Source organism: Elephas maximus, chromosome 12 (assembly GCF_024166365.1).
Source record: "Elephas maximus indicus isolate mEleMax1 chromosome 12, mEleMax1 primary haplotype, whole genome shotgun sequence".
NCBI classification, from domain to species: domain Eukaryota; kingdom Metazoa; phylum Chordata; class Mammalia; order Proboscidea; family Elephantidae; genus Elephas; species Elephas maximus.
The window spans coordinates 80,955,913-80,976,378 of NC_064830.1; the positions used below are offsets into that span (position 1 = coordinate 80,955,913).

General features: G+C 41.3%; 1 protein-coding gene across 7 annotated transcripts in view; it reads right to left on the reverse strand.

Moving 5' to 3' along the window:
* DNAH3 (dynein axonemal heavy chain 3) overlaps positions 1-20,466 on the reverse strand; it is a 195,904-nt gene that overhangs the window by 140,501 nt on the left and 34,937 nt on the right. For all 7 annotated transcript variants that reach the window (XM_049903316.1, XM_049903322.1, XM_049903317.1 and 4 more), the window contains 7 exons: positions 20,339-20,444; positions 19,970-20,148; positions 17,425-17,609; positions 15,609-15,732; positions 11,550-11,703; positions 10,585-10,729; positions 3,177-3,388 (listed from right to left, as the gene is read on the reverse strand). In XM_049903316.1, coding sequence (XP_049759273.1) covers positions 3,177-3,388; positions 10,585-10,729; positions 11,550-11,703; positions 15,609-15,732; positions 17,425-17,609; positions 19,970-20,148; positions 20,339-20,444 — 1,105 coding nt within the window. The remainder of the gene's footprint in view (positions 1-3,176; positions 3,389-10,584; positions 10,730-11,549; positions 11,704-15,608; positions 15,733-17,424; positions 17,610-19,969; positions 20,149-20,338; positions 20,445-20,466) is intronic.

Here is a 20,466-nt window from a genome sequence, read left to right on the forward strand (position 1 = left end):
GTGGCTTAGAACAACACACTAATTTTCTCTAGGGCTCAATGGCATACCCATGTAAAGCACTGACAGCAGTACTTGGCCCATACTAAGGACTCAAAGATTGGTAGTTTTATTTTTTAAATTACTTTTGTTAACTATGGAGATTAACAAAGCACCTGGCTCTCTAAGTCTAAGAGCCTAGAGCTATGCTGTGCAGTAGGTATCCGCTAGCCTCTGGCTACTGGGCGTGGGAAATGCAGCTGGTCCATGTGCTGTTGTTGTAAAAACACACCATATTTCAAAGACAGTGTGAAACTGTAAAATATCCTTGATATTTTTATATTGATTATATACTGAAATTCATGATAATATTTTGGATATACTGTATTTGGTTAAATAAAATATATTTGTAAAATTAATTTCAGCCGTTTCTTTTACTTTTTTAAATGTGGCTATTGGGAACTTAAAACTTGCCTATGTGGTTTGCATTATATTGCTATTGGACGGCACTGTCCTAGAAAGCCAGCTCTGGCACATATCAGTGCGGTTTCTCCCTAGGTTCAAACGTTACCTTGCTGCATCTTGCTTTAAATCACTGTAGCAACCCCATTGCCAATATCAGTAAAGTCTGTTCCCCAAACACAGGAGAACACACTTAATTGATGGTGTTCGCCTTTCTTGCTTAAGTTCTGGAGAATAGCCAAAAATCTCAGCACAGCCCCCCTATAGCCCCGGAAGGTCCATTGTCTAGCCTGGAGAGCTACAGATGGTTCAGCCTTCAGAGGCCCTGCCAGAACCAGCTCCTGGGCAAATGGGTCTCCTGAGTTGGCCATTAGAACAGAGAATGGCTTCCCCATGTTTCAACCCGGGGGACATGGTGCTGTCACTGGTGTGGTCTGTGGTGTGACCTACATGGTCAGCAGAAATGTGCTTTGAGTGGGGACAGGCTCGAGTGTATCAGATGGCCTTTATCCTTTCACACACACCCCACCTCCTGATGACACAAGTGGTAAAGTGCTCGATTACCAACTGAAAGGTTGGCAGCTTTTGAACCCACTCAGAGGAGCCTGGGAAGACAGGCCTGGCAATATTCTTCTGAAAGATCACAGCCTTGAAAACTTTGGTCACAGCAAGGTTCCACTTTGACACACATGGGGTCACCACGAGTTGGAATTGACTCTACAGCCACTAACAACAACAAAACAACAACAGCCCTCCTGCCCCTCTAAGTCATCTCCCATAGTTAACTGTTCAGCCCACTGGGCTTCCACTTTAGGGGCTCACTGCTCAGGAACCACTCTTCCCTGTAGTTCACTGCTCCCTACTCTGCCCCTCACTCTGGCCTGATACTTCTCACCCCCTTCTCATACTTCTACGCTGAGTCAAACAGACCTAGATTCCAGTTTCCTCCTCCACTACTTATTAGCCATGTGATATTTACTTAATCTTTCTAAGTCTCAGTTTTTTTATCTGTGAAATGGAGATAAAAATAGTCCCTACTTCACAGGGTTAAGAGGATGAAATGAGAGAATTCAAAAAAGTGCTCAACACAATACCCAGTACATAGTTGGTACTCAAGACACTTTAGCTATTATTATTATTATCTTATTATCACTCTAAGAGGCATTTTTCCCAATCTGTCTATCCAGAGTAATCTAAAAATGAAAATTATGAATGTCTAGCAATGGTTGGGGAGCCCTGGTGGCACAATGGTTAAGAGCTCAGCTGCTAACCAAAAGGTTGGCAATTCGAATCTACCAGCCGCTCCTTGGAAACCCTATGGGGCAGTTCTACTCTGTCCTATAGGGTTCCTGTGAGTTGAAATCGACTCGATGGCAATGGGTTTTTTGGGTATAGAAATGGTTGGGATTTTTAAAGTGTCCATATGCGAGGTGGTGACATAAGCATCATCATGGGAGAAGTGACGGCTTTTTTAACCCACCTGGAATATAATATACATGTCACGGATGAGGACACTTGATAGTGCCATCTCATGGAGGGACCTACCATTACCAGAGGCCCTCTGCCTACCTGGCCACCCTAATCCTCCAAACAAGTCAAAGTTCTAGTTAGGCTGGGTTCATAGGGAGAGGCACCCTATGAGCATCAAGGAAGAGCACCTACCCCTGAGCAGATCCCTCTGATGGGACATTTCAAAAACGGAAGTTGATCCAGATGACCTCTGTCTTTCTTTATGTCACCCCGCGCCTTCCTTCGGTCTTAGGTCTCAGGGCTTTCTGGGAAATTGGAAGTAATGCCTCCCTACAGAAAAATCTTGTATCTCTCATGCAGCAAGATCTCTGTCTTCCAAGGGAGATCAAAACACTTCTAGCAATGGAGCTAGGAGTTCCACTCCCTTGGAGGTAATATGTGTGCCTTCCGATTTTTTTTTTTTTTTTTCCGATTGGGCCCTTCCAGAGAGAATGTCCTCAGTCTTGTTCAAGGTTCCATGAGAGGGAATTCAAGGCCATGTCAGAGCGGAATCTGCCCCATGGAAAGCCAGTCTTTACCTACACATACAGCAGCTTCCTGGTAGAGGACACCTCAAAGCCATTGCTAGCCCTTGAATGTGGCAGCTTTTTTAGAAATACAGTGAGTTTTCTTTTTTCAGCTGAATGTTCACACCACACTTAAAACCCTCAAAAAATCTCAACTATTTTTAGGGGGACTATTTATTATTCTCATTTACAGACTCCAAGGGTTGAAAGAAAAGTACAAAATTATTTCTGAACACTGACTGTTAGCTGATGCAACTCCACACCAAAGTCAGCCCAAGCAGGACTCATCTGGCATTGTTAGCAGCCTCTTTTGTGTATCCCACGTCAAGGAACAAATCAAGGCCCCTCTGCTATAATTCAATACCCTTGTCACTTTTTGGGACCCTCAGCAGCCATTTGCTTAGGAAAGCAGACAAGGAGACCTTTTGTGGCCACCTGATGGAACAATATTCAAACACCAGGAAAGGAATTCCCAAAGAAAACAGACAACCTGTTTATGTGGACAAGCAGGCAGTTCAATCCATATCCTACCAGTTTTCTTCCTTCAAAGACTATTACCCCCATTACTACTCCCCGAGACTCAATTAACTTCTCCTTTCAGAAAGGTTAGGGACTGTTGACCTGGCAGTGTTCCCTGCCTTTCAAATGGCTACCACAATGCGGTAGAGGCAGAGCCAGCTGGGGGCGGGCAGTGACAAGGACCTGTCGCCAGTGCCGTTCTTTCATTCCTGGGTTGCAGGCGATGCTCAGAATTGGAATGTTCTGCTTGAACTTATCGATCTTGATTTTCACATTCTCTGCTAAGCGCCTGGGTGCTGGCACGTCAGCCAAGGTCTTGGTCAGTTTATATATCGTCCTCCACATAGACCCTATTTCCTCTGCGATTTCCTCAGCATTCAGTAAATAGAGGGGTCCTAAAAGAGAAAAGATGGAGTGAGGGAAGGGTCAGACCATCAAGTAGATGTTAATCATGTGTTCCTCTAACTCCCTGAACTTAGAATTATGCCTATGGTACGGTGTACTGGGGGGCCCTCGTGGCACAGTGGTTAAGCACTCAACTACTAACTGAAAGGTCAGTGGTTCGAACCCACCAGCAGCTCTGCGGGAGAAAGATGTAGTAGTATGCTTCCATAAAGATGTACAGCAGCCTTGGAAATCCTATAGGGCAGTTCTACCATGGCCTATAGGGTTGCCATGAGTCACAATCAGCTCAATGGCAACGGGTAATGGGCATGGTGTACTGGAACAACCACAGGGTTTGGAACTGAGTCTGAATCTGAATCCTCCACTTTGGCAGTAATATCTTGGGCATGTTACTGAGCTTTTCTAAGCCTCAATATGATCATCTGCGCTATGGGGCTAATAATGGATATCCTGAAAAGTGATTATAAAAATTAACAGCAATAGCATAACTAAAATACCTAACCTAATGCCTGGCATACAATGGATGTGCAGTTAGAGTATGAATTGTTATTATTAACTGTAGATGCTGTTACAGTAGTATTAAAAGACATTCCACAGATGCAATAAAATATTAACAACTGGGAAATGTGGGTGAATGGCGGATATGGAAGTTCTCTGTATTCTTCTGGAAACTTTTATGTAAGTTTGAAATTATTTAAAAATAGATTATGTGTTCAGAGAAGAGTTAACACCACTACTACTAAAGGTATTTCAAAGCATAGAAAATGATGGAATACTACCTAACTCATTCTATGAAGCCAGCATATCCCTGATACCAAAACCAGGTAAACACACCACAAAAAAAGAAAATTACAGACCTATATCCCTCATGAACATAGATGCAAAAATCCTCAACAAAATTCTAGCCAATAGAATTCAACAACATATCAAAAAAATAATCCACCACAACCAAGTGGGATTTATACCAGGTATGCAAGGTTGGTTCAATATTAGAAAAACCATTAATGTAATCCACCATATAAATAAAACAAAAGACAAAAACCACATGATCTTATCAATTGATGCAGAAAAGGCATTTGACAAAGTCCAACACCCATTTATGATAAAAACTCTCACCAAAATAGGAATTGAAGGAAAATTCCTCAACATAATAAAGGGCATCTATACAAAGCCAACAGCCAACATCATTCTAAATGGAGAGAGCCTGAAAGCATTTCCCTTGAGAACGGGAACCAGACAAGGATGCCCTTTATCACCGCTCTTATTCAACATTGTGCGAGAGGTCCTAGCCAGAGCAATTAGGCTAGACAAAGAAATAAAGGGCATCCAGATGGGCAAGGAAGAAGTAAAATTATCTCTATTTGCAGATGACATGATCTTATACACAGAAAACCCTAAGGAATCCTCCAGAAAACTACTGAAACTAATAGGAGAGTTCGGCAGAGTCTCAGGTTATAAGATAAACATACAAAAATCAGTTGGATTCCTCTACATCAACAAAAAGAACATCGAAGAGGAAATCACCAAATCAATACCATTCACAGTAGCCCCCAAGAAGATAAAATACTTAGGAATAAATCTTACCAAAGATGTAAAAGACCTATACAAAGAACACTACAAAGTACTAGTGCAAGAAACTAAAAGGGACCTACATAAGTGGAAAAACATACCTTGCTCATGGATAGGAAGACTTAACATAGTAAAAATGTCTATTCCACCAAAAGTGCATACAATGCACTTCCAATCCAAATTCCAACAACATTTTTTCATGTGATGGAGAAACAAATCACCAACTTCATATGGAAGGGAAAGAAGCCCTGGATAAGTAAAGCATTACTGAAAGAGAAGAAGAAAGTGGGAGGCCTCACTCTACCTGATTTTAGAACATATCATACAGCCACAGTAGTCAAAACAGCCTGGTACTCGTACAACAGGCACATAGACCAATGGAACAGAATTGAGAACCCAGATATAAATCCATCCACATATGAGCAGCTGATATTTGACAAAGGCCCAGTGTCACTTAATTGGGGAAAAGATAGTCTTTTTAACAAACGGTGCTGGCATAACTAGATATCCATTTGCAAAAAAATGAAACAGGACCCATACCTCACACCATGCACAAAAACTAACTTCAAGTGGATCAAAAACCTAAACATAATGACTAAAACAATAAAGATCATGGAAGAAAAAATAGGGACAACCTTAGGAGCCCTAGTACAAGGCATAAACAGAATACGAAACATTACTAAAAATGACAAAGAAACCAGATAACTGGGAGCTTCTAAAAATCAAACACCTGTGCTCATCTAAAGACTTCACCAAAAGAGTAAAAAGACCACCTACAGATTGGGAAAAAATTTTCAGCTGACATCTCCAACCAGCGCCTGATCTCTAAAATCTATATGATTCTGTTCAAACTCAACCACGAAAAGACAAACAACCCAATTAAAAATTGGGCAAAGGACATGAACACACACTTCACTAAAGAAGACATTCAGGCAGCTAAAAGATACATGAGAAAATGCTCTCGATCATTAGCCGTTAGAGAAACGCAAATTAAAACTACAATGAGATTCCACCTCACTCCAACAAGGCTGGCCTTAACCCAAAAGCACAAAATAATAAATGTTGGAGAGGCTGCGGAGAGATTGGAACTTTTATACACTGCTGGTGGGAACGTAAAACGGTACAACCACTTTGGAAATCTATCTGGCGTTTTCTTAAAAAGTTAGAAGTAGAACTACCATACAACCCAGAAATCCCACTCCTCGCAATATATCCTAGAGAAATGAGAGCCTTTACATGAATAGATATATGCACACCCATGTTTATTGCAGCACTGTTTACAAAGGCAAAAAGTTGGAAGCAACCAAGGTGTTCATCAACAGATGAATGGATAAATAAATTGTGGTATATTCACACAGTGGAATACTACGCACCAAGAAAGAACAGTGATGAATCTGTGAAACATTTCATAACATGGAGGAACCTGGAAGGCATTATGCTGAGTGAAATCAGTCAGATGCAAAAGGATAAATATTGTATAAGACCACTATTACAAGATCTTGAGAAATAGTTTAAACTGAGAACACATTCTTTTGTGGTTACAAGAGGGGGGACGGAGAGAGGGTGGGAGAGGGCTATTCACTGATTAGATAGTAGATAAGAACTACTTTAGGTGAAGGGAAGGACAACACTCAATACAGGGAAGGTCAGCTCAACTGGACTGGACCAAAAGCAAAGAAGTTTCCAGGATAAACTGAATGCTTCAAAGGTCAGCGGAGCAAGGGCGGGGGTTTGGGGACTATGGCTTCAGAGGACATCTAAGTCAATTGGCAAAATAAATTCTATTAAGAAAACATTCTGCATCCCACTTTGAAGTGTGGCTTCTGGGGTCTTAAATGCCAACAAGCGGCCATCTAAGATGCATCAATTGGTCTCAACCCACCTGGATCAAAGGAGAATGAAGAACACCAAGGTCACAAGATAATTATGAGCCCAAGAGACAGAAAGGGCCACATGAACTAGAGACTTACATCATCCTGAAACCAGAAGAAATAGATGGTGCCCGGCCACAACCGATGACTGCCCTGATAGGGAGCACAACAGAGAACCCCTGAGGGAGCAGGAGAACAGTGGGATGTAGACCCCAAATTCTCATAAAAAGACTAGACTTAATGGTCTGACTGAGACTGGAAGAATCCCGGGGGTCATGGTCCCCAAACCTTCTGTTGGCCCAGGACAGGAACCATTCCCGAAGACAACTCATCAGACATGGAAGGGACTAGACGATGGGTTGGAGAGAGATGCTGATGAAGAGTGAGCTACTTGTATCAGGTGGACACTTGAGACTGTGTGGGCATCTCCTGTCTGGAGGGAAGATGGGAGGGTAGAGAGGGTTAGATACTGGCAAAACGGTCACGAAAGCAGAGACTGGAAGGAGGGAGCAGGCTGACTCATTAAAAAAAAAAAAAAAAAATTTTTTTTTGTTTTTTGAGAGTAAATGGGAGTATGTAGTAAGGTGTCTATAAGTTTATATGTGAGAGACTGACTTGATTTGTAAAATTTTACTTAAAGCACAATAAAAATTATTAAAAAAATAGATTATGTGAAAAACAAAGAGTGATGCCTCATTTAAAATAAAATAAAATTAAAAAAGTACTCCAAAACCTTAATTTCCTTCTCTTCCTTTTCTCTTATAGGGAACATTTAGATTTGAGTTTCACGTTCAGCCAGAATCTTTTTATTTTTTTTTTATTGTACTTTAGATGAAGGTTTACAGAACAAACTATTTTCTCATTAAACAGTTAATACATATATTGCTTTATGACATTGGTTAACAACCCCACAACATGTCAACACTTTCCATTTTCGACCTTGGGTTCCCTATTACAAGCTTTCCTGCCCCCTTCTGCCTTCTATTCTTTGCCCCAGGGCTGGTGTGCCCCTTCAGTCTCATTTTGTTTTACGGGTCTCTCCAATCTTTCAGCCAAAATCTTTCCATGCTGCTGCTTCCTTTTGGATAGCTCAAATTTGTATTAAATCTTGCATCATGATGTTGCTAATTTACTAAAAAATATTTTTCTTTCAGGGTTTCCAAAACTAAATACAGCTTCATTAATTCAACATGCTTCATCAACCTAACATTTTTGTTGAGCAATCAAAAAATCAAAATTAAAAAAGAGAAGAAAAGAGAGTGCCTTCCACGAGCCAGAAACTATTGTAGGTGCTGGACTAGAGTGGAAGAGACCTAAAAGGGAACTGAGTAGCCTCTGCTTGGAAGGATTTGACTGCATTATCACGGCGATTTCACAAGTGGGAAGAATAAATTCAGTAAGGCTCTTGAGACAGAGGCACAAAAGAGCAAAATGACTTGCCCAGGCTACTTGCAATCAGCAGGGTAAAAGGAGACAGTCTTTCTCAGCCTGGAGCAATTTCTCCCAGGTGAAGACTGTCTGGAGATAGACTAGGATGACTATGCCTACAAGAAGGAAATACTTGGGATAATTTTGGAATTTTAGGGACCGCTGTTTGAAATGAAGGCATGAATCTCTTTATTCACATACCTAACCTCATAACTCTGAGTAAAGACCATACACTAGAACTCGAATTCTGACCTTAAAAGATAAGACAAAACCACAAAACCAAACCCAGTGCCGCCAAGTTGATTCTGACTCATAGAGACCCTATAGGACAAAGTAGAACTGCCCCATAGAGTTTCCAAGGAGCGCCTGGCGGATTTGAACTGCCGACCCTTTGGTTCGCAGCTGTAGCACTTAACCACTACGCCACCAGGGTTTCCAAAGATGAGACAAGAGGTGGTAATTTTTGCAGTAGCTACGTGGATACGGTTAACTCAGTCTATATTCCATACGGTGGTTGGAGGAAATAACAGGTGAGGTTCTGTTCAGCTCTGACATTCTAGAGTTCTAAAAAATATTGCCAACGGCATTCCTTAAGGTCATACTCTTCAGCCCCAAGGATGTAAATGAAGAAGAATGTCTAGGCAAACACGGCATTGTGAGGCCATGCCTTTAACTGCATCTGCCTTTCTTAATTCCCCACTAAATGATCAAAGGGGAAACCTCCATCTCTACTAGAGACTGGAGAAGGATGTCAACCAAATGTGAGTCACTAGAATTTCTGTAGGATATCACAGTGGTTTTCAAACTTTAGCATGCATCAGAACTGCTGACAGGATTTGTTAAAACATATTTCCAGGCCCCACCCTCAGAGTTTCCGATTCAGTAGGTCTGTATATGAGTTAAAAAATACATAAACATTTTTATAAATGCAATATTCATGTCTAATTAAAAAGACTTGGTAAATTATAAATAGTTCCTTAACACCACAAAAATTCTTAGTTCAAACAACAAAGCATCATGTTTAAAGGTGATCCTATAGAAGCATTCCATTAAAATCAGGACAATGAGGGTGTTCATTATTATCACTACAGTATTACATTTATTATGGAAGTGCTAGCCAACATGGTTAGAAAAGAAAATGATAAAACAGGCATAAATATTATAAATTAAGAAGGTAAAATATTCTAATTGCATAGATATGATTGAGTACTTGGAAAAATTAAGAGCATCAACTGAAATGTTATGAAAACTAAAAAATTATTTGAAGAAGGGAGTTTAGTAACACTCCAGTAGAAAAAAATTAGAGCTCACGAGAAGAGACTTTTATAAAACAAGGAATCCATTTGTCCAATGAACATTCAACTTCAGTGGTAATTAAAGGAAAGGATTTTTTTAAGATTAAAAACGAGGTATCATTTTAAACATCAAACTAGCAAAAAAGTTTTAAAAGGTACTGATTCCCAAGATATTTAAGGGTGTCGGGAATGGACATGCTTACACTGCTAGAAGAAGAATAAATTAAAACATAATTTGTCTGGAAGTCAATAGCAATAAAAAAAGCATTTTATAAAACCCTAATAATTTTCATCACATACCCTTTGATCCAGCCATTTCACTTTTAGGAATTCATCCTAAGGAAACAGTCATAGTTGTGTCCAAAAAACTGGCCACAAAGATGTTCATCACAGTTGTGTTCATTATACTGAAGCTAATTATACTGAAGTTCATTATAAACAAGCTCAGGATCTCTGAGTTTGTCTGCTCTTACAAAATCAACGTATTCAAGTTAATTGCTTTTCCCCCAACAGGCTTGTCACTTCTCTTGTTCTTATGCCAGTGATGGCAACATTCACCAAATTGCCTGAGCCAACCATCTGGAAATCTCCCTAGGTTCTTCCTTCTTTCTCATAGCCTCCTACCCACATCAGATCAATCATTAAGTCCCATTGATTCTACCTCCTTAATACTCTCTAGACTCCAGAGTCTAGAGTAGAGGAGATAGTTTTACAGATGTTTACAGGATCGGTGTCTCTCTTAAAGCAGCACAATAGTGGCACTGTTAACTTTATCCTTCCATAATTTGCCTCTCAGAGTCACTGTCTAATTCATGGTTCTCTAGGTTGTTCTATTTTACCTTGGCAATAGGTCTGGCTCTTTGATCCCTACCTTCCATAACTATCACATCAGAAAATTTTGACTGGGCCTGCCTTAATCCAGAGTGTCCAAATCTGAAAAAGCCCACCCAGAATCTGAAGTCCAAACCTTATTTCAGAACTGGCTGGGGGTCCCCATTCTGCTCTAGTGAGACCACAGCATACCATTCATCCACTCCTCTGATTTGGTGCTGAACTCATAGGCCGTCACCCACAGCTGCTCGTAAGGCACTTTGTTGGTCATCACGGTTTGCAGAAGCGGGAAGGTACTCTTCTCTTTTTCCAACAGCTCCTCCTCCTTATTGATCAACTGAAGGGCAAAAGGGGATGCTGATTATTGAGTGGGCGGTTCTCCTGAACCCTGAAAGCCACTGTGACAAATTTTTCAGTACCTCGTAAATCAAGTAGAGGAAGATGCTAAGCACATCTAGAAAGCAAGAGATGGAAATAAGGCATGAACTCAAGCAAGCAGATGCCTCTGTGATCTCAGAGGGCCAAGGCAGCTGCAATCTAACTGGTTGAAGCTCTTGGATAATGTGCTACTTGTTACATCACCTTTGCTCCCATGGTACCATATTCATATCTCCATTTTCATGCGTTTCATTTGTACTTTAGCTGTTTACGTGATGTCTTCTTACACTGATTTGCCTCAAAGGTTAGAATTCTAATAGTTAAAGAACTTACTATCTGAACTTTGGGGCAAGTTACTTAACTTCTCTAAGAGTATTTCCTTACTTTAAATGAAGATAAATAAAGATACAGATACATATAAAGTGCCTATTTTAGCGTTTAATAAATGGGGATAATAACATCTATCCCAAAGGCTTGTTATGGGCATCGAGATATCGCATATGAAGCCTTCTGTACATTGCCCAGCACACAGTAAATGTTCACTATATGTGAGCAATTACTCTACTTCAATTTCTCCTCTGTGTACTCTGTGACTAACAAAAAACCTGGTATAATATAGGGGCACGATAAAGGTTAGTTGAAGGAACCAGTAAAAGAGCTGGTCAATCAATCAACCAGTGCTATCCACCTGACAAGTTCTGTCAGGAACATATGACAGCAAGGACCAGAACCATTAAATCTAATACAGAGTCACAAATCCTTATCCCAAGACTCCAAACCTCAAATTCCACCAGCGCCTGTTCCAGGTTCTTTGATATCTCGTTAAGCTTTTCAACGTTGTTCTTCATCTCTTCTGTGGTCATCACTTCACGCTTCCTAAAAGCTTCCAGTTCCTTGTTGTAGCCCTCAAGCTTTGACTCAAATTCTGAGCACCTTATAGCAAAGAGAGCACAGTCACATTTGAACTTGCCATTTTGTACATTTTCAAAATATAAGCATTGCTCACCCGTATTCAAGCCTGGGAGAATCTCATCTTCTGGGACCTGCAGATTATGTGTATATACGTGTGTGTGTGTGTGTGTATATATTTAAATTTCTAACTGCAGAAAAATACGATGATAAAAGAAGTTGAAAAATAATTTCAACAACCTATAGTCCCAACTCCCAGGGCTGGCTACTGTGAACCTATTGGTGATTAAACATTCCCAGATGTTTTCTTGTATACGTAAATATATATAAGGTATGTATGATGTATACACATATTATTTATTTATCCATCTATTAAATATTAGATATTTAGTATTGAGTGCCTAATACGTTCTAGGAATTACTCTAGGTATCAGTGTGGAGTACACTGTTAAGCTCCTACCCTCATGGAGCTTGTATTTTATTGGGGGGAGACCCAGACAATAAACATGCATGGGTGGATGGATGAATGGGTGGATGGGTGCATGGATGGATGAATGGATAGATCCATAGATAGATAAAGATGAAATGAGACAAGATATTTAATATAATTTGATAAGTGCTCTGAAGAAAACAGCAGGGCAGAGTGACTAGTGTATGAAAGTAGAAGCCTACTTTATCTAGACTCATCAGAAAAGACCTTCCTAGAGATTTATCTACTTCATCCATATTATCAAGGAAGCAAGTTTCAAATCCACTTCTCTCTTTTCCTAGCGAGGTAGAATAACATAGCGTTATGTGCACAGGCTCTGGAGTCAAACAGCCTGGGTTCAAATCTCCTTCTGTCACTTACTAGCTATGTGACCTTGGGCAAGTGACTTAACCTCTCTATACCTCAGATACGTACAGATACAGATAAAGTTCCTACTTTAGTATTTAATAAGTATTAATGTGTAGTATTTAATATTCTTACTAAGGTAACATACACAAATTTCTTACAAATAAGACTGGTACATATTTAATAAGGTAACATATAAAATTCTTAGAACTGAGCCTGGTATGTAGTAATCACTATATAAGTATTCACTCTCATTCATTAGAACGTAAACTCTACAAACGCAATTTTTGTCTCTTTTATTCCTTGTTTTATCTCCAGCACTTTAGAAGAGTAAGGGAAATTTGCCATTTAGAACAGCTAGTTTTTTTTTTTTACTATCCCATAAAGTTTAATATACAACATGGTCATTATTTTGTAAGTATTCTGCTATGGTAGTTTTATTGCTCTTTTTTTCCTTAAAAGTACTTAGGAAGAGTTAATTTTCAGGTCCACCACTGTCTGTCAGTGGCTTGCATGTTACTGAGATGCTGGAGGCTATGCACTGATATTTCAAGTACCAGCAGGGTCACCCGTGGTAGACCGGTTTCAGCAGAGCTTCCAGACTAAGACAGACTACGAAGAAAGGCCTAGTGATATACTTCTGAAAATTAGCCAATGAAAACCTTATGGATCACAACATAACACTGCCTTATTCACTTGCTTGAACATGTCACCAGGAGGGATCAATCACTGGAGGAGGACATCACATTTGGTGAAGCAGAGGGCCAATGAGGGCAAAGGAGACCCTCAGTGAGATGAATTGGCACAACAGCCACAATGATGGACTCAAATATCCTGGTGATGACGAGGATGACACAGGACCAGGCAACATTTTGTTCTGCTATACATAAGGTCACCATCAGTTGAAATCAACTCAACAGCAGCTATCTATCAACTGAATTTTCAAGTAGTTTTATTTGGGTTTTATTACAAATTGGATTGTGTGGTAAGCAGCCTCTAAGATGGCACCCAATGATCCATGCCTCCTGGACCTACTGACTCACTTTTAATAAAAAGAATATGGCAAACATGTTAGGATGTCACTTCCAAGATTAGGTTATATAGAAAGGCTGTGACTTCTGCCTTGTTCACTGTCTCTCAGCCTCTCCTTCCCTGAGGCTGACAGCCTGCAAGAGACTGAATTCCACTAACAATCCTGTGAGTGAGAATGAAAGATCCAGGAAAAAAAAAAGATTAAGTTTCTCAGAGAGGAACAAAATTGTTTTCACAGAAGATGAATGAATAAATGAATACTGTTTATGCCTCCTCATACAGGGTTGTTCTCCAGACTGATGTAAAATAATGGGCAGGAGGCTCAAAGATTCACCAGAGAGGGCTGCACCAGGGCTGCAGGTCTCTCCTCTCTGAGGCTTTTCTAGAGCCGCTCCTCTGCTGGCCCCTGCGGTTATGAGCTCAGGAACTGGTGGATCAGATCAAGCCGAGCGTTCTCCTAGTCACCCCTTGTGCCTCTTAACTTCAATAGCACTACTGTCTCTCATTAGTCTCTCTCCAGCTTACAGTAGGGTTACGATCTAAAAGCATGCTTTCAGCGTGGTGGTTTGGATGTTAAGAAGCGCTTTTTTCTCAAAGGAAGTATTGTTACAAGGGAGAAGGAAGCTGACAGTTTTGAATGCCTGTTATGTCCTGGATGGAACCTAGGTACAATCTCAGATCCTCTTATCTCATTCTTGACCTCAGTAAGGTAGTCACTATTGTTAACCCATTTTCTAGATGAGGAAACTGAGGCTTAAAAAAGATTAAGATCCCCTATAGGGTCGCTATGAGTCAAAATCAACTCCCCGGCAGTGGGTTTGGGTTTTTTGGGTTTTAACCTACATATATAATGATTCTGCTTCTTGATTAACCATCAAAAATCAGTTCTACCCATCAAGCTAAGTTCTGAATCCTGGGAACAGTATTGTTTTTGTTAGTTGCAATTAAGTGGATTCTGACTTATGACAACTCCAAGTGTGCAAGGTAGAACGGCTCCATAGGGTTTTCAAGGCTGTGAACTTTTTGAAGCAAGTCACCAGGCCTGTCTTCCAAGGCACCTCTGGGTGGGTTCGAGCCTCCAACCAGTGCTTAACCATTTGCGCCACCCAGGGGCTCCTAGAACAGTATACGCGTGTGTGCAATTTTTTTCTTTTTGCTGGGCAGCAGAGCTAGGCTACATTTTGGGGGTAGCAACCAAATGGGTTTACCCTTCAGCCCAAACCCCCAAATGCAGCTATTTCTCAATGCAGTTAATTTCAACAAGAGGTTTGAAGAGAAGTATCTCGTATGGAAATCCTGGCTTTCACCTGCCTTCTTCCTTTCTCAAGAATATTTCCAGGGATTACGGCAGCTAAAGTTGGGCAGTGGGAATTTCGTGCGTGATAAGGACAGGGTATGGATCTGCAGTTCATAAACAAAGTGGTATGTGCGTGTGTCTTTACTATGTACATGGCACCTGGCCCATGTCACCTGGCACTGCCTGATTTATTTACCTGCCAACACACATACATGTCTAGAATAGAGCACAGCATGTAGTAAAAAATCCATTATAAATACTGGTGGGATTGACAAATAATGAATGAATAAGTGATTACAGCCACATTAGCGTTAAACAAGACCAGCTGCAAAGTAGGCAATTTCTCAGCCTCCTGCCACGCCCTTGTTATTCCTGCCTTCCGTGATCTCCAATGTAAGGCTGACAATTTTGCTATCATTACTTATTGCAGAGGCCATTATTACATGCCACTATCTTTGCCTCTTGTTTCTGCACAGCCAGATTGCAACTATTTAAGGCAGAAAGGGAAGATATTGGCAGAGATTACTACAAAGAAGCAGGCTTAAAGAGAACATCCCTCAGTGGGAAACAAAAGGAAATTTCTTCCCAACCGTCTTCAACCATAACCCACATGTTACCTGGGGTGTGGATGGGGCAAGGGTAGGAGGAGGGTGGGGGTAGGGGTGGGATAGGGAGGGGTGAGGGGCTCTAGACAGAACCAGGAACGTGCAGCAGGGGTTATGAAGCCAGGCCTTATTTCCAAAGCAACCCCAGACTTCCCCATACCTTTTAATCAAGTCCATCTCTGCCTGATCCCTCTTGTTAAAGAGCAGGTTTCGGCTGTTTTCAAAGATATCTTCAATCTGATCTGGCCAGAGGAACAGAGTGCTGTTCAACTTGATATCCTCTTCTGCAAAACACAGACAGTCTGCTCTAGGACACTGCTCAGCATAGGTCCAGCAGAATAAGAGGTCAATAGAAGTAGGTATGGGGATGGCAATGAATGGACAGTGGAGCGGGGCAGGGGGCACTTTTCTGAATGACTAGTTTAGTTCCCCCAGCCCATTATGAAGGAATGAGAGCCAACATTTACTGAGCACTTACTAAGGGCCAGATTAGAAGGTAGGTGGTATTACCATCCGTGTTTTTACAGATGGTAAACACAGAGGTTAAGCCAAGTGGTCAAGCTCTGTGTTTTGGATATAGCCGTGTTCCCCCACCAAAAAAAACATGTGTTGGAATCCTAACCCCTATACCTGTGGATGTGATCCTGTTTGGGATTAGGGGCTTCTTATGTAAAAATAAATAAATAAATAAATTTTATGTTAATGAAAACATATTAGTGTAGGGTGTGTCCTGAACCTAATCATTCTGAGTTATAAAAACAGCAGATTTCACACATGGCCTAGCACATACTGGGAAGACAGATGCCATGTGAGGATCCCCGTGAACCAAGGAATGCCTAGAGCTACCGACAAGGGAGGAAGCAACAAGGAAAGAATAAGCTGAGACCCTGATTTGGACTTTCTGGCTCCAGAACCGTAAGAAAAAATAAATTTCCATTCTCTAAAGCCGCCCACTTGTGGTATTTGTGTTACAGCAGCACTAGGTAACTAAGACACACTGTTAGAAGGTGGCAGAGCCAAATTCGAATCCAGGTTTAACCAAGTCCAAAGTCTAAGCTCTTAACCACTCTGCTTTATCACCTAGGTCTGAGGAGAATCAGCACCTGGATTGAAGTTTGGGTTTTGCTCTACACTCAAACCATTTCATCTTGTCTGGGTCTCAGTTCCTCCTTTGGTTAAATGGAGGCAATATCAATGCCTGATGCTCCACTCATCTTATGGTTCTGGCCAATTAAAATGCTCCGGGTTCCACCCATACACTTGGGAACTTAGAGGGCAGCAACCACATTGAGTCCAGTGTGTGTGTACACATGGTCGAGGGCACAGCTCATGAACGTGAGTGTGGATGGTTAGGGGATCATTTTTCACTCCCAGTCCCCATCTCTTCCTCCTATGGCTGCTCTCCTCCCACCTCCAATTATGAACATCAGGTAATTAACAGGTATTTCCAGATGGGAAAGGCTCTGAAACTTGGCTTCTGGAGAGCGTATCAGCTTTTCCTTCAGTACCTGGTCCCGGTTACAATCTCTAATTTAGTCCAATAACCCTCCAGGGGCCCAGGCCATTTCTTTTCTTTTAAGATATGCAGGAGTATGAAGAAAAATGCTCTGGCCTCTTAAAAGGTGAGGCTGTATTAAGATTACAGATGAGTGCAATCCATCCATTTATAAAGTGCATTCTGCGTTTGGAAGTGGCTTTTCCAAGAACTCCAGGCACGAGATGCCAAGAGAGGCATCTAAGAACTAGAAGCCAAGTCTCTAGATAGTTCCTCTTTTTGTCTAATAAAGTTCCCTTTGTTTGATTCAAATTCCTGTGGGTAAGAGTGTGAACTCATAGTGCCTCTAACATATGGACCCACTTAAAAAGCAGCTCTCCTGCTATTCAGTGGTAGGCTTGTATAACTCTCCTTCCCCTGCCTCTCTGTCCATAAAAATATAAATATACATTTGCATATAAATGTGTAGCATTGGACGTACGGGGCAAGTCTGCATAGTCCAGCAAAAACTCTAGCCGTTCACTTGCATCTCTAAGTTGCCTCCTGAGTCTGAATACGGTGACGTCGCTGGATTTCTTTAAGAATTCAATGAGGAATACCAGCTCCTCAGTGTTGGCGGGAATCTCACTGACTTTGTCTGCGATGGCACTGTACTGATTACAAATGCTACAGAGAAAAAATGGCTATTGTCATCATCATCATCATCGTCACTACCACCATCACCATCATCATCTAAAATAACTTTCTTGTAAGAACCCATCATGCTGAACAGACATGATTCCTATTTAGAGACCAGAACAATGGCTTCCAACTTTTCTCCATTGGAAATCCTTGATGGATGCTATTCACATGCATATCACCCATACCACAGCCATTGCCTTCAAGTTGTTTCTGACTCATTGTGGCCCTATAGGACAGAATAGAACTACCTCATAGGGTTTCCAAGGCTGTAAATCTTTACGGGAGCAGACTGCCACATCTTTCTTCCACAGGGCAGCTGGTGGATTCGAACCACTGACTTTTTTGTTAGCAACCAAGTGCTTAACCACTGCGCCACCAAGGCTTCTATGCACATCATATGCCAGTAATAACAGTAGTAAAGGTTATAGTCCAGGAACCCTATGGGGTAGTTCTACTCTATCACGTGGGGTCACTATGAGTTGGAATCAACTCAACAGCACCCAACAACAACAGCAAGGAAATTACATATTTATTTTGATTAGCATGGATGCGATGACTAAATAAAGCACCTTGTTGCTTTGATTTGGCAAGGAAAAAATGGGCTGGTGCTTAAGAAAAATAATATAATTCCTCAAATTTTCCAAAGGAAGTGTCCCAGTAGTGTGAAGGCTGAAAACCTTTTATTGTCAAAGTCCTAAAACCTCATCCTATAGATGAAGAAACTGAAGATCAGAGAGATAAAGTGACTTGTCAGGGTCCATACAGATAGTCAATGGAAGAACTTGGATTCAAAACCAAGTCTTCTGGCTCCAAGGCCAGGAATCTCAGTACGTCATCTCTCAGTGAGAAAGATGAGTGTGGGGGTTGAGAGCATGGCCTCTGGGGGTCAGAATAAGCTAGGTTAAACCCTAGATATGCCACTTGCTAACCTCTCTGAGTCTGTTTCTTCACTGACACAGTGGAGAGAATAAAGCCAACCTCTTATGGTTGTTATGAAGAACTGATTAATTAGATCTCTTATATTCAGAGTGTTTACATGGTGCACGGACTATAACATGTGTTGGATAAGTGGTAGCCATTATTATCTTTGGAGTCCCTGGGTACTGCAGACCATTAATGCATCTGGCATTGAACCATAAGGTTGAAGGTTCAAGTCCACCCAGAGGTGTCTTGGAAGAAAGGCCTAGCAATCGATCTACTTCTGAAAAATCTGCTACTGAAAACCTATGGAGCACAGTACTATTCTGACACAACCCAAATGGGGTGGCCATAAGTCAGAATGGACTTGACAGCAACTGGTTTTATTATTATCATTAATTTGCTGATGATTTTCCGATACTCATTTTGTAAACCTTACAGTACTATAAAATGTTACAATAGTGTATATGAATAGTACGATGCTTTTTTGTGCCGTGGAGTTGATTTTCGATAGCAACCCCACGTGACAGAGTAGCGCATCCCCCATAGGGTTTTCTTGGCTGTAATCTTTATGGGAGGAGATTGCCAGGTCTTTCTCTCACAGAGCTGCTTGATGGGCTCAAACTGCTGACCCGTCAGTTAGCAGCCAAGCACTCAAACACTGTCCCACCAGGGCTCCTGAATAATACCTATACACAATACACAACAGTAATAGTGATCATTATTATTAAATAATCTTAGTCTATACTTTAAAGTGAGAAAGAGAATTAGGATAACAAGGATTAGCCATTTTGTAACATTCAAATAGAGACGCTGGAGCAGACAGTTGCTATCTTTGCCTCTCAGAGCCCATTCTCTCTCCTGGTAACAACACCCTATGCTTTCTTGGGGAATCACCACCCCCCCGTTCATGTGGTTTTTATAGTGCTGACACCCCACCACGGTGATGGGAACACCACCCAGATTTGAGCCATCTTCATGGCCACAGCAATTGGTTGAGGGTTACACAAATGACCCAAGTCAGCATGATGTCATTCAGGCCAGGGCTTTTGAGAGACTGTTGGAAAAAGATAACCTCTCTCACCCTGCTCACGGGAACATGGAAGATGTAAGCCTGGACTGCTGAAGAGAGCTTCTCAGAGAACAGAGCCAACACAGAGGAAAGTAGAGCAGAGAGAGAGATGGCACCCTTGTTGCAGTATTGAGTCTGGACCTAGCACGTAGAGGTTAGCAACTTCTGAACTTTTCAATATGTGAACTCCATATTCCTTTTTTTGCTTAAGCCAGTCTGAGTTCAGTTTCTAACCAAAAATATAGACATTTATCAGTAAAAATGAAGACATAACATAGAGCTTCAGATCAAACAGCACAATTGCCAGACCGTGCGTGCCAAATAGCGCTATTTCTCTAAACAGAATAAACAATACCTGGTGTTGGTGTCCCGGTTTACATCCACTTGGAATTGAATCAGCCGGTCTTTAAGATTTTGGGCTCGCTCACAGAGATCATAATTTAGGGTCATGGTATCAAGGCAGAACATGGCCAAAGGCACAGTGATGTGCATGGATGCAATTTCATTTCTCAGCTTCTTAATTTCACTGATCCTCTGTAGAAAGGAGCACGTTCAGTAGCTTAGTTTGCCTGAGCCTCTATCTACTCATCCTCCTTCCTACCCCAGCAGAGGCTAGTCCAATGTCCAGCACAGTATGTATATTAGCCAAGCAAGCACTGGTTACTGATTGGGCTGTCTGTAGGACAGGCCACCAAAGCATGAAACGTGGAGTGGCATCTCCTACCTTCACAAAATCCTCAATTTCATGGTTTTCTTTCAGGAATGCAGTGATGTTTTGTTCTGCCATGTTATCCAATAAGTCATCATATTTCTTGTATACATTTAAGTACCTTCCATATTGAAGAGCACAAA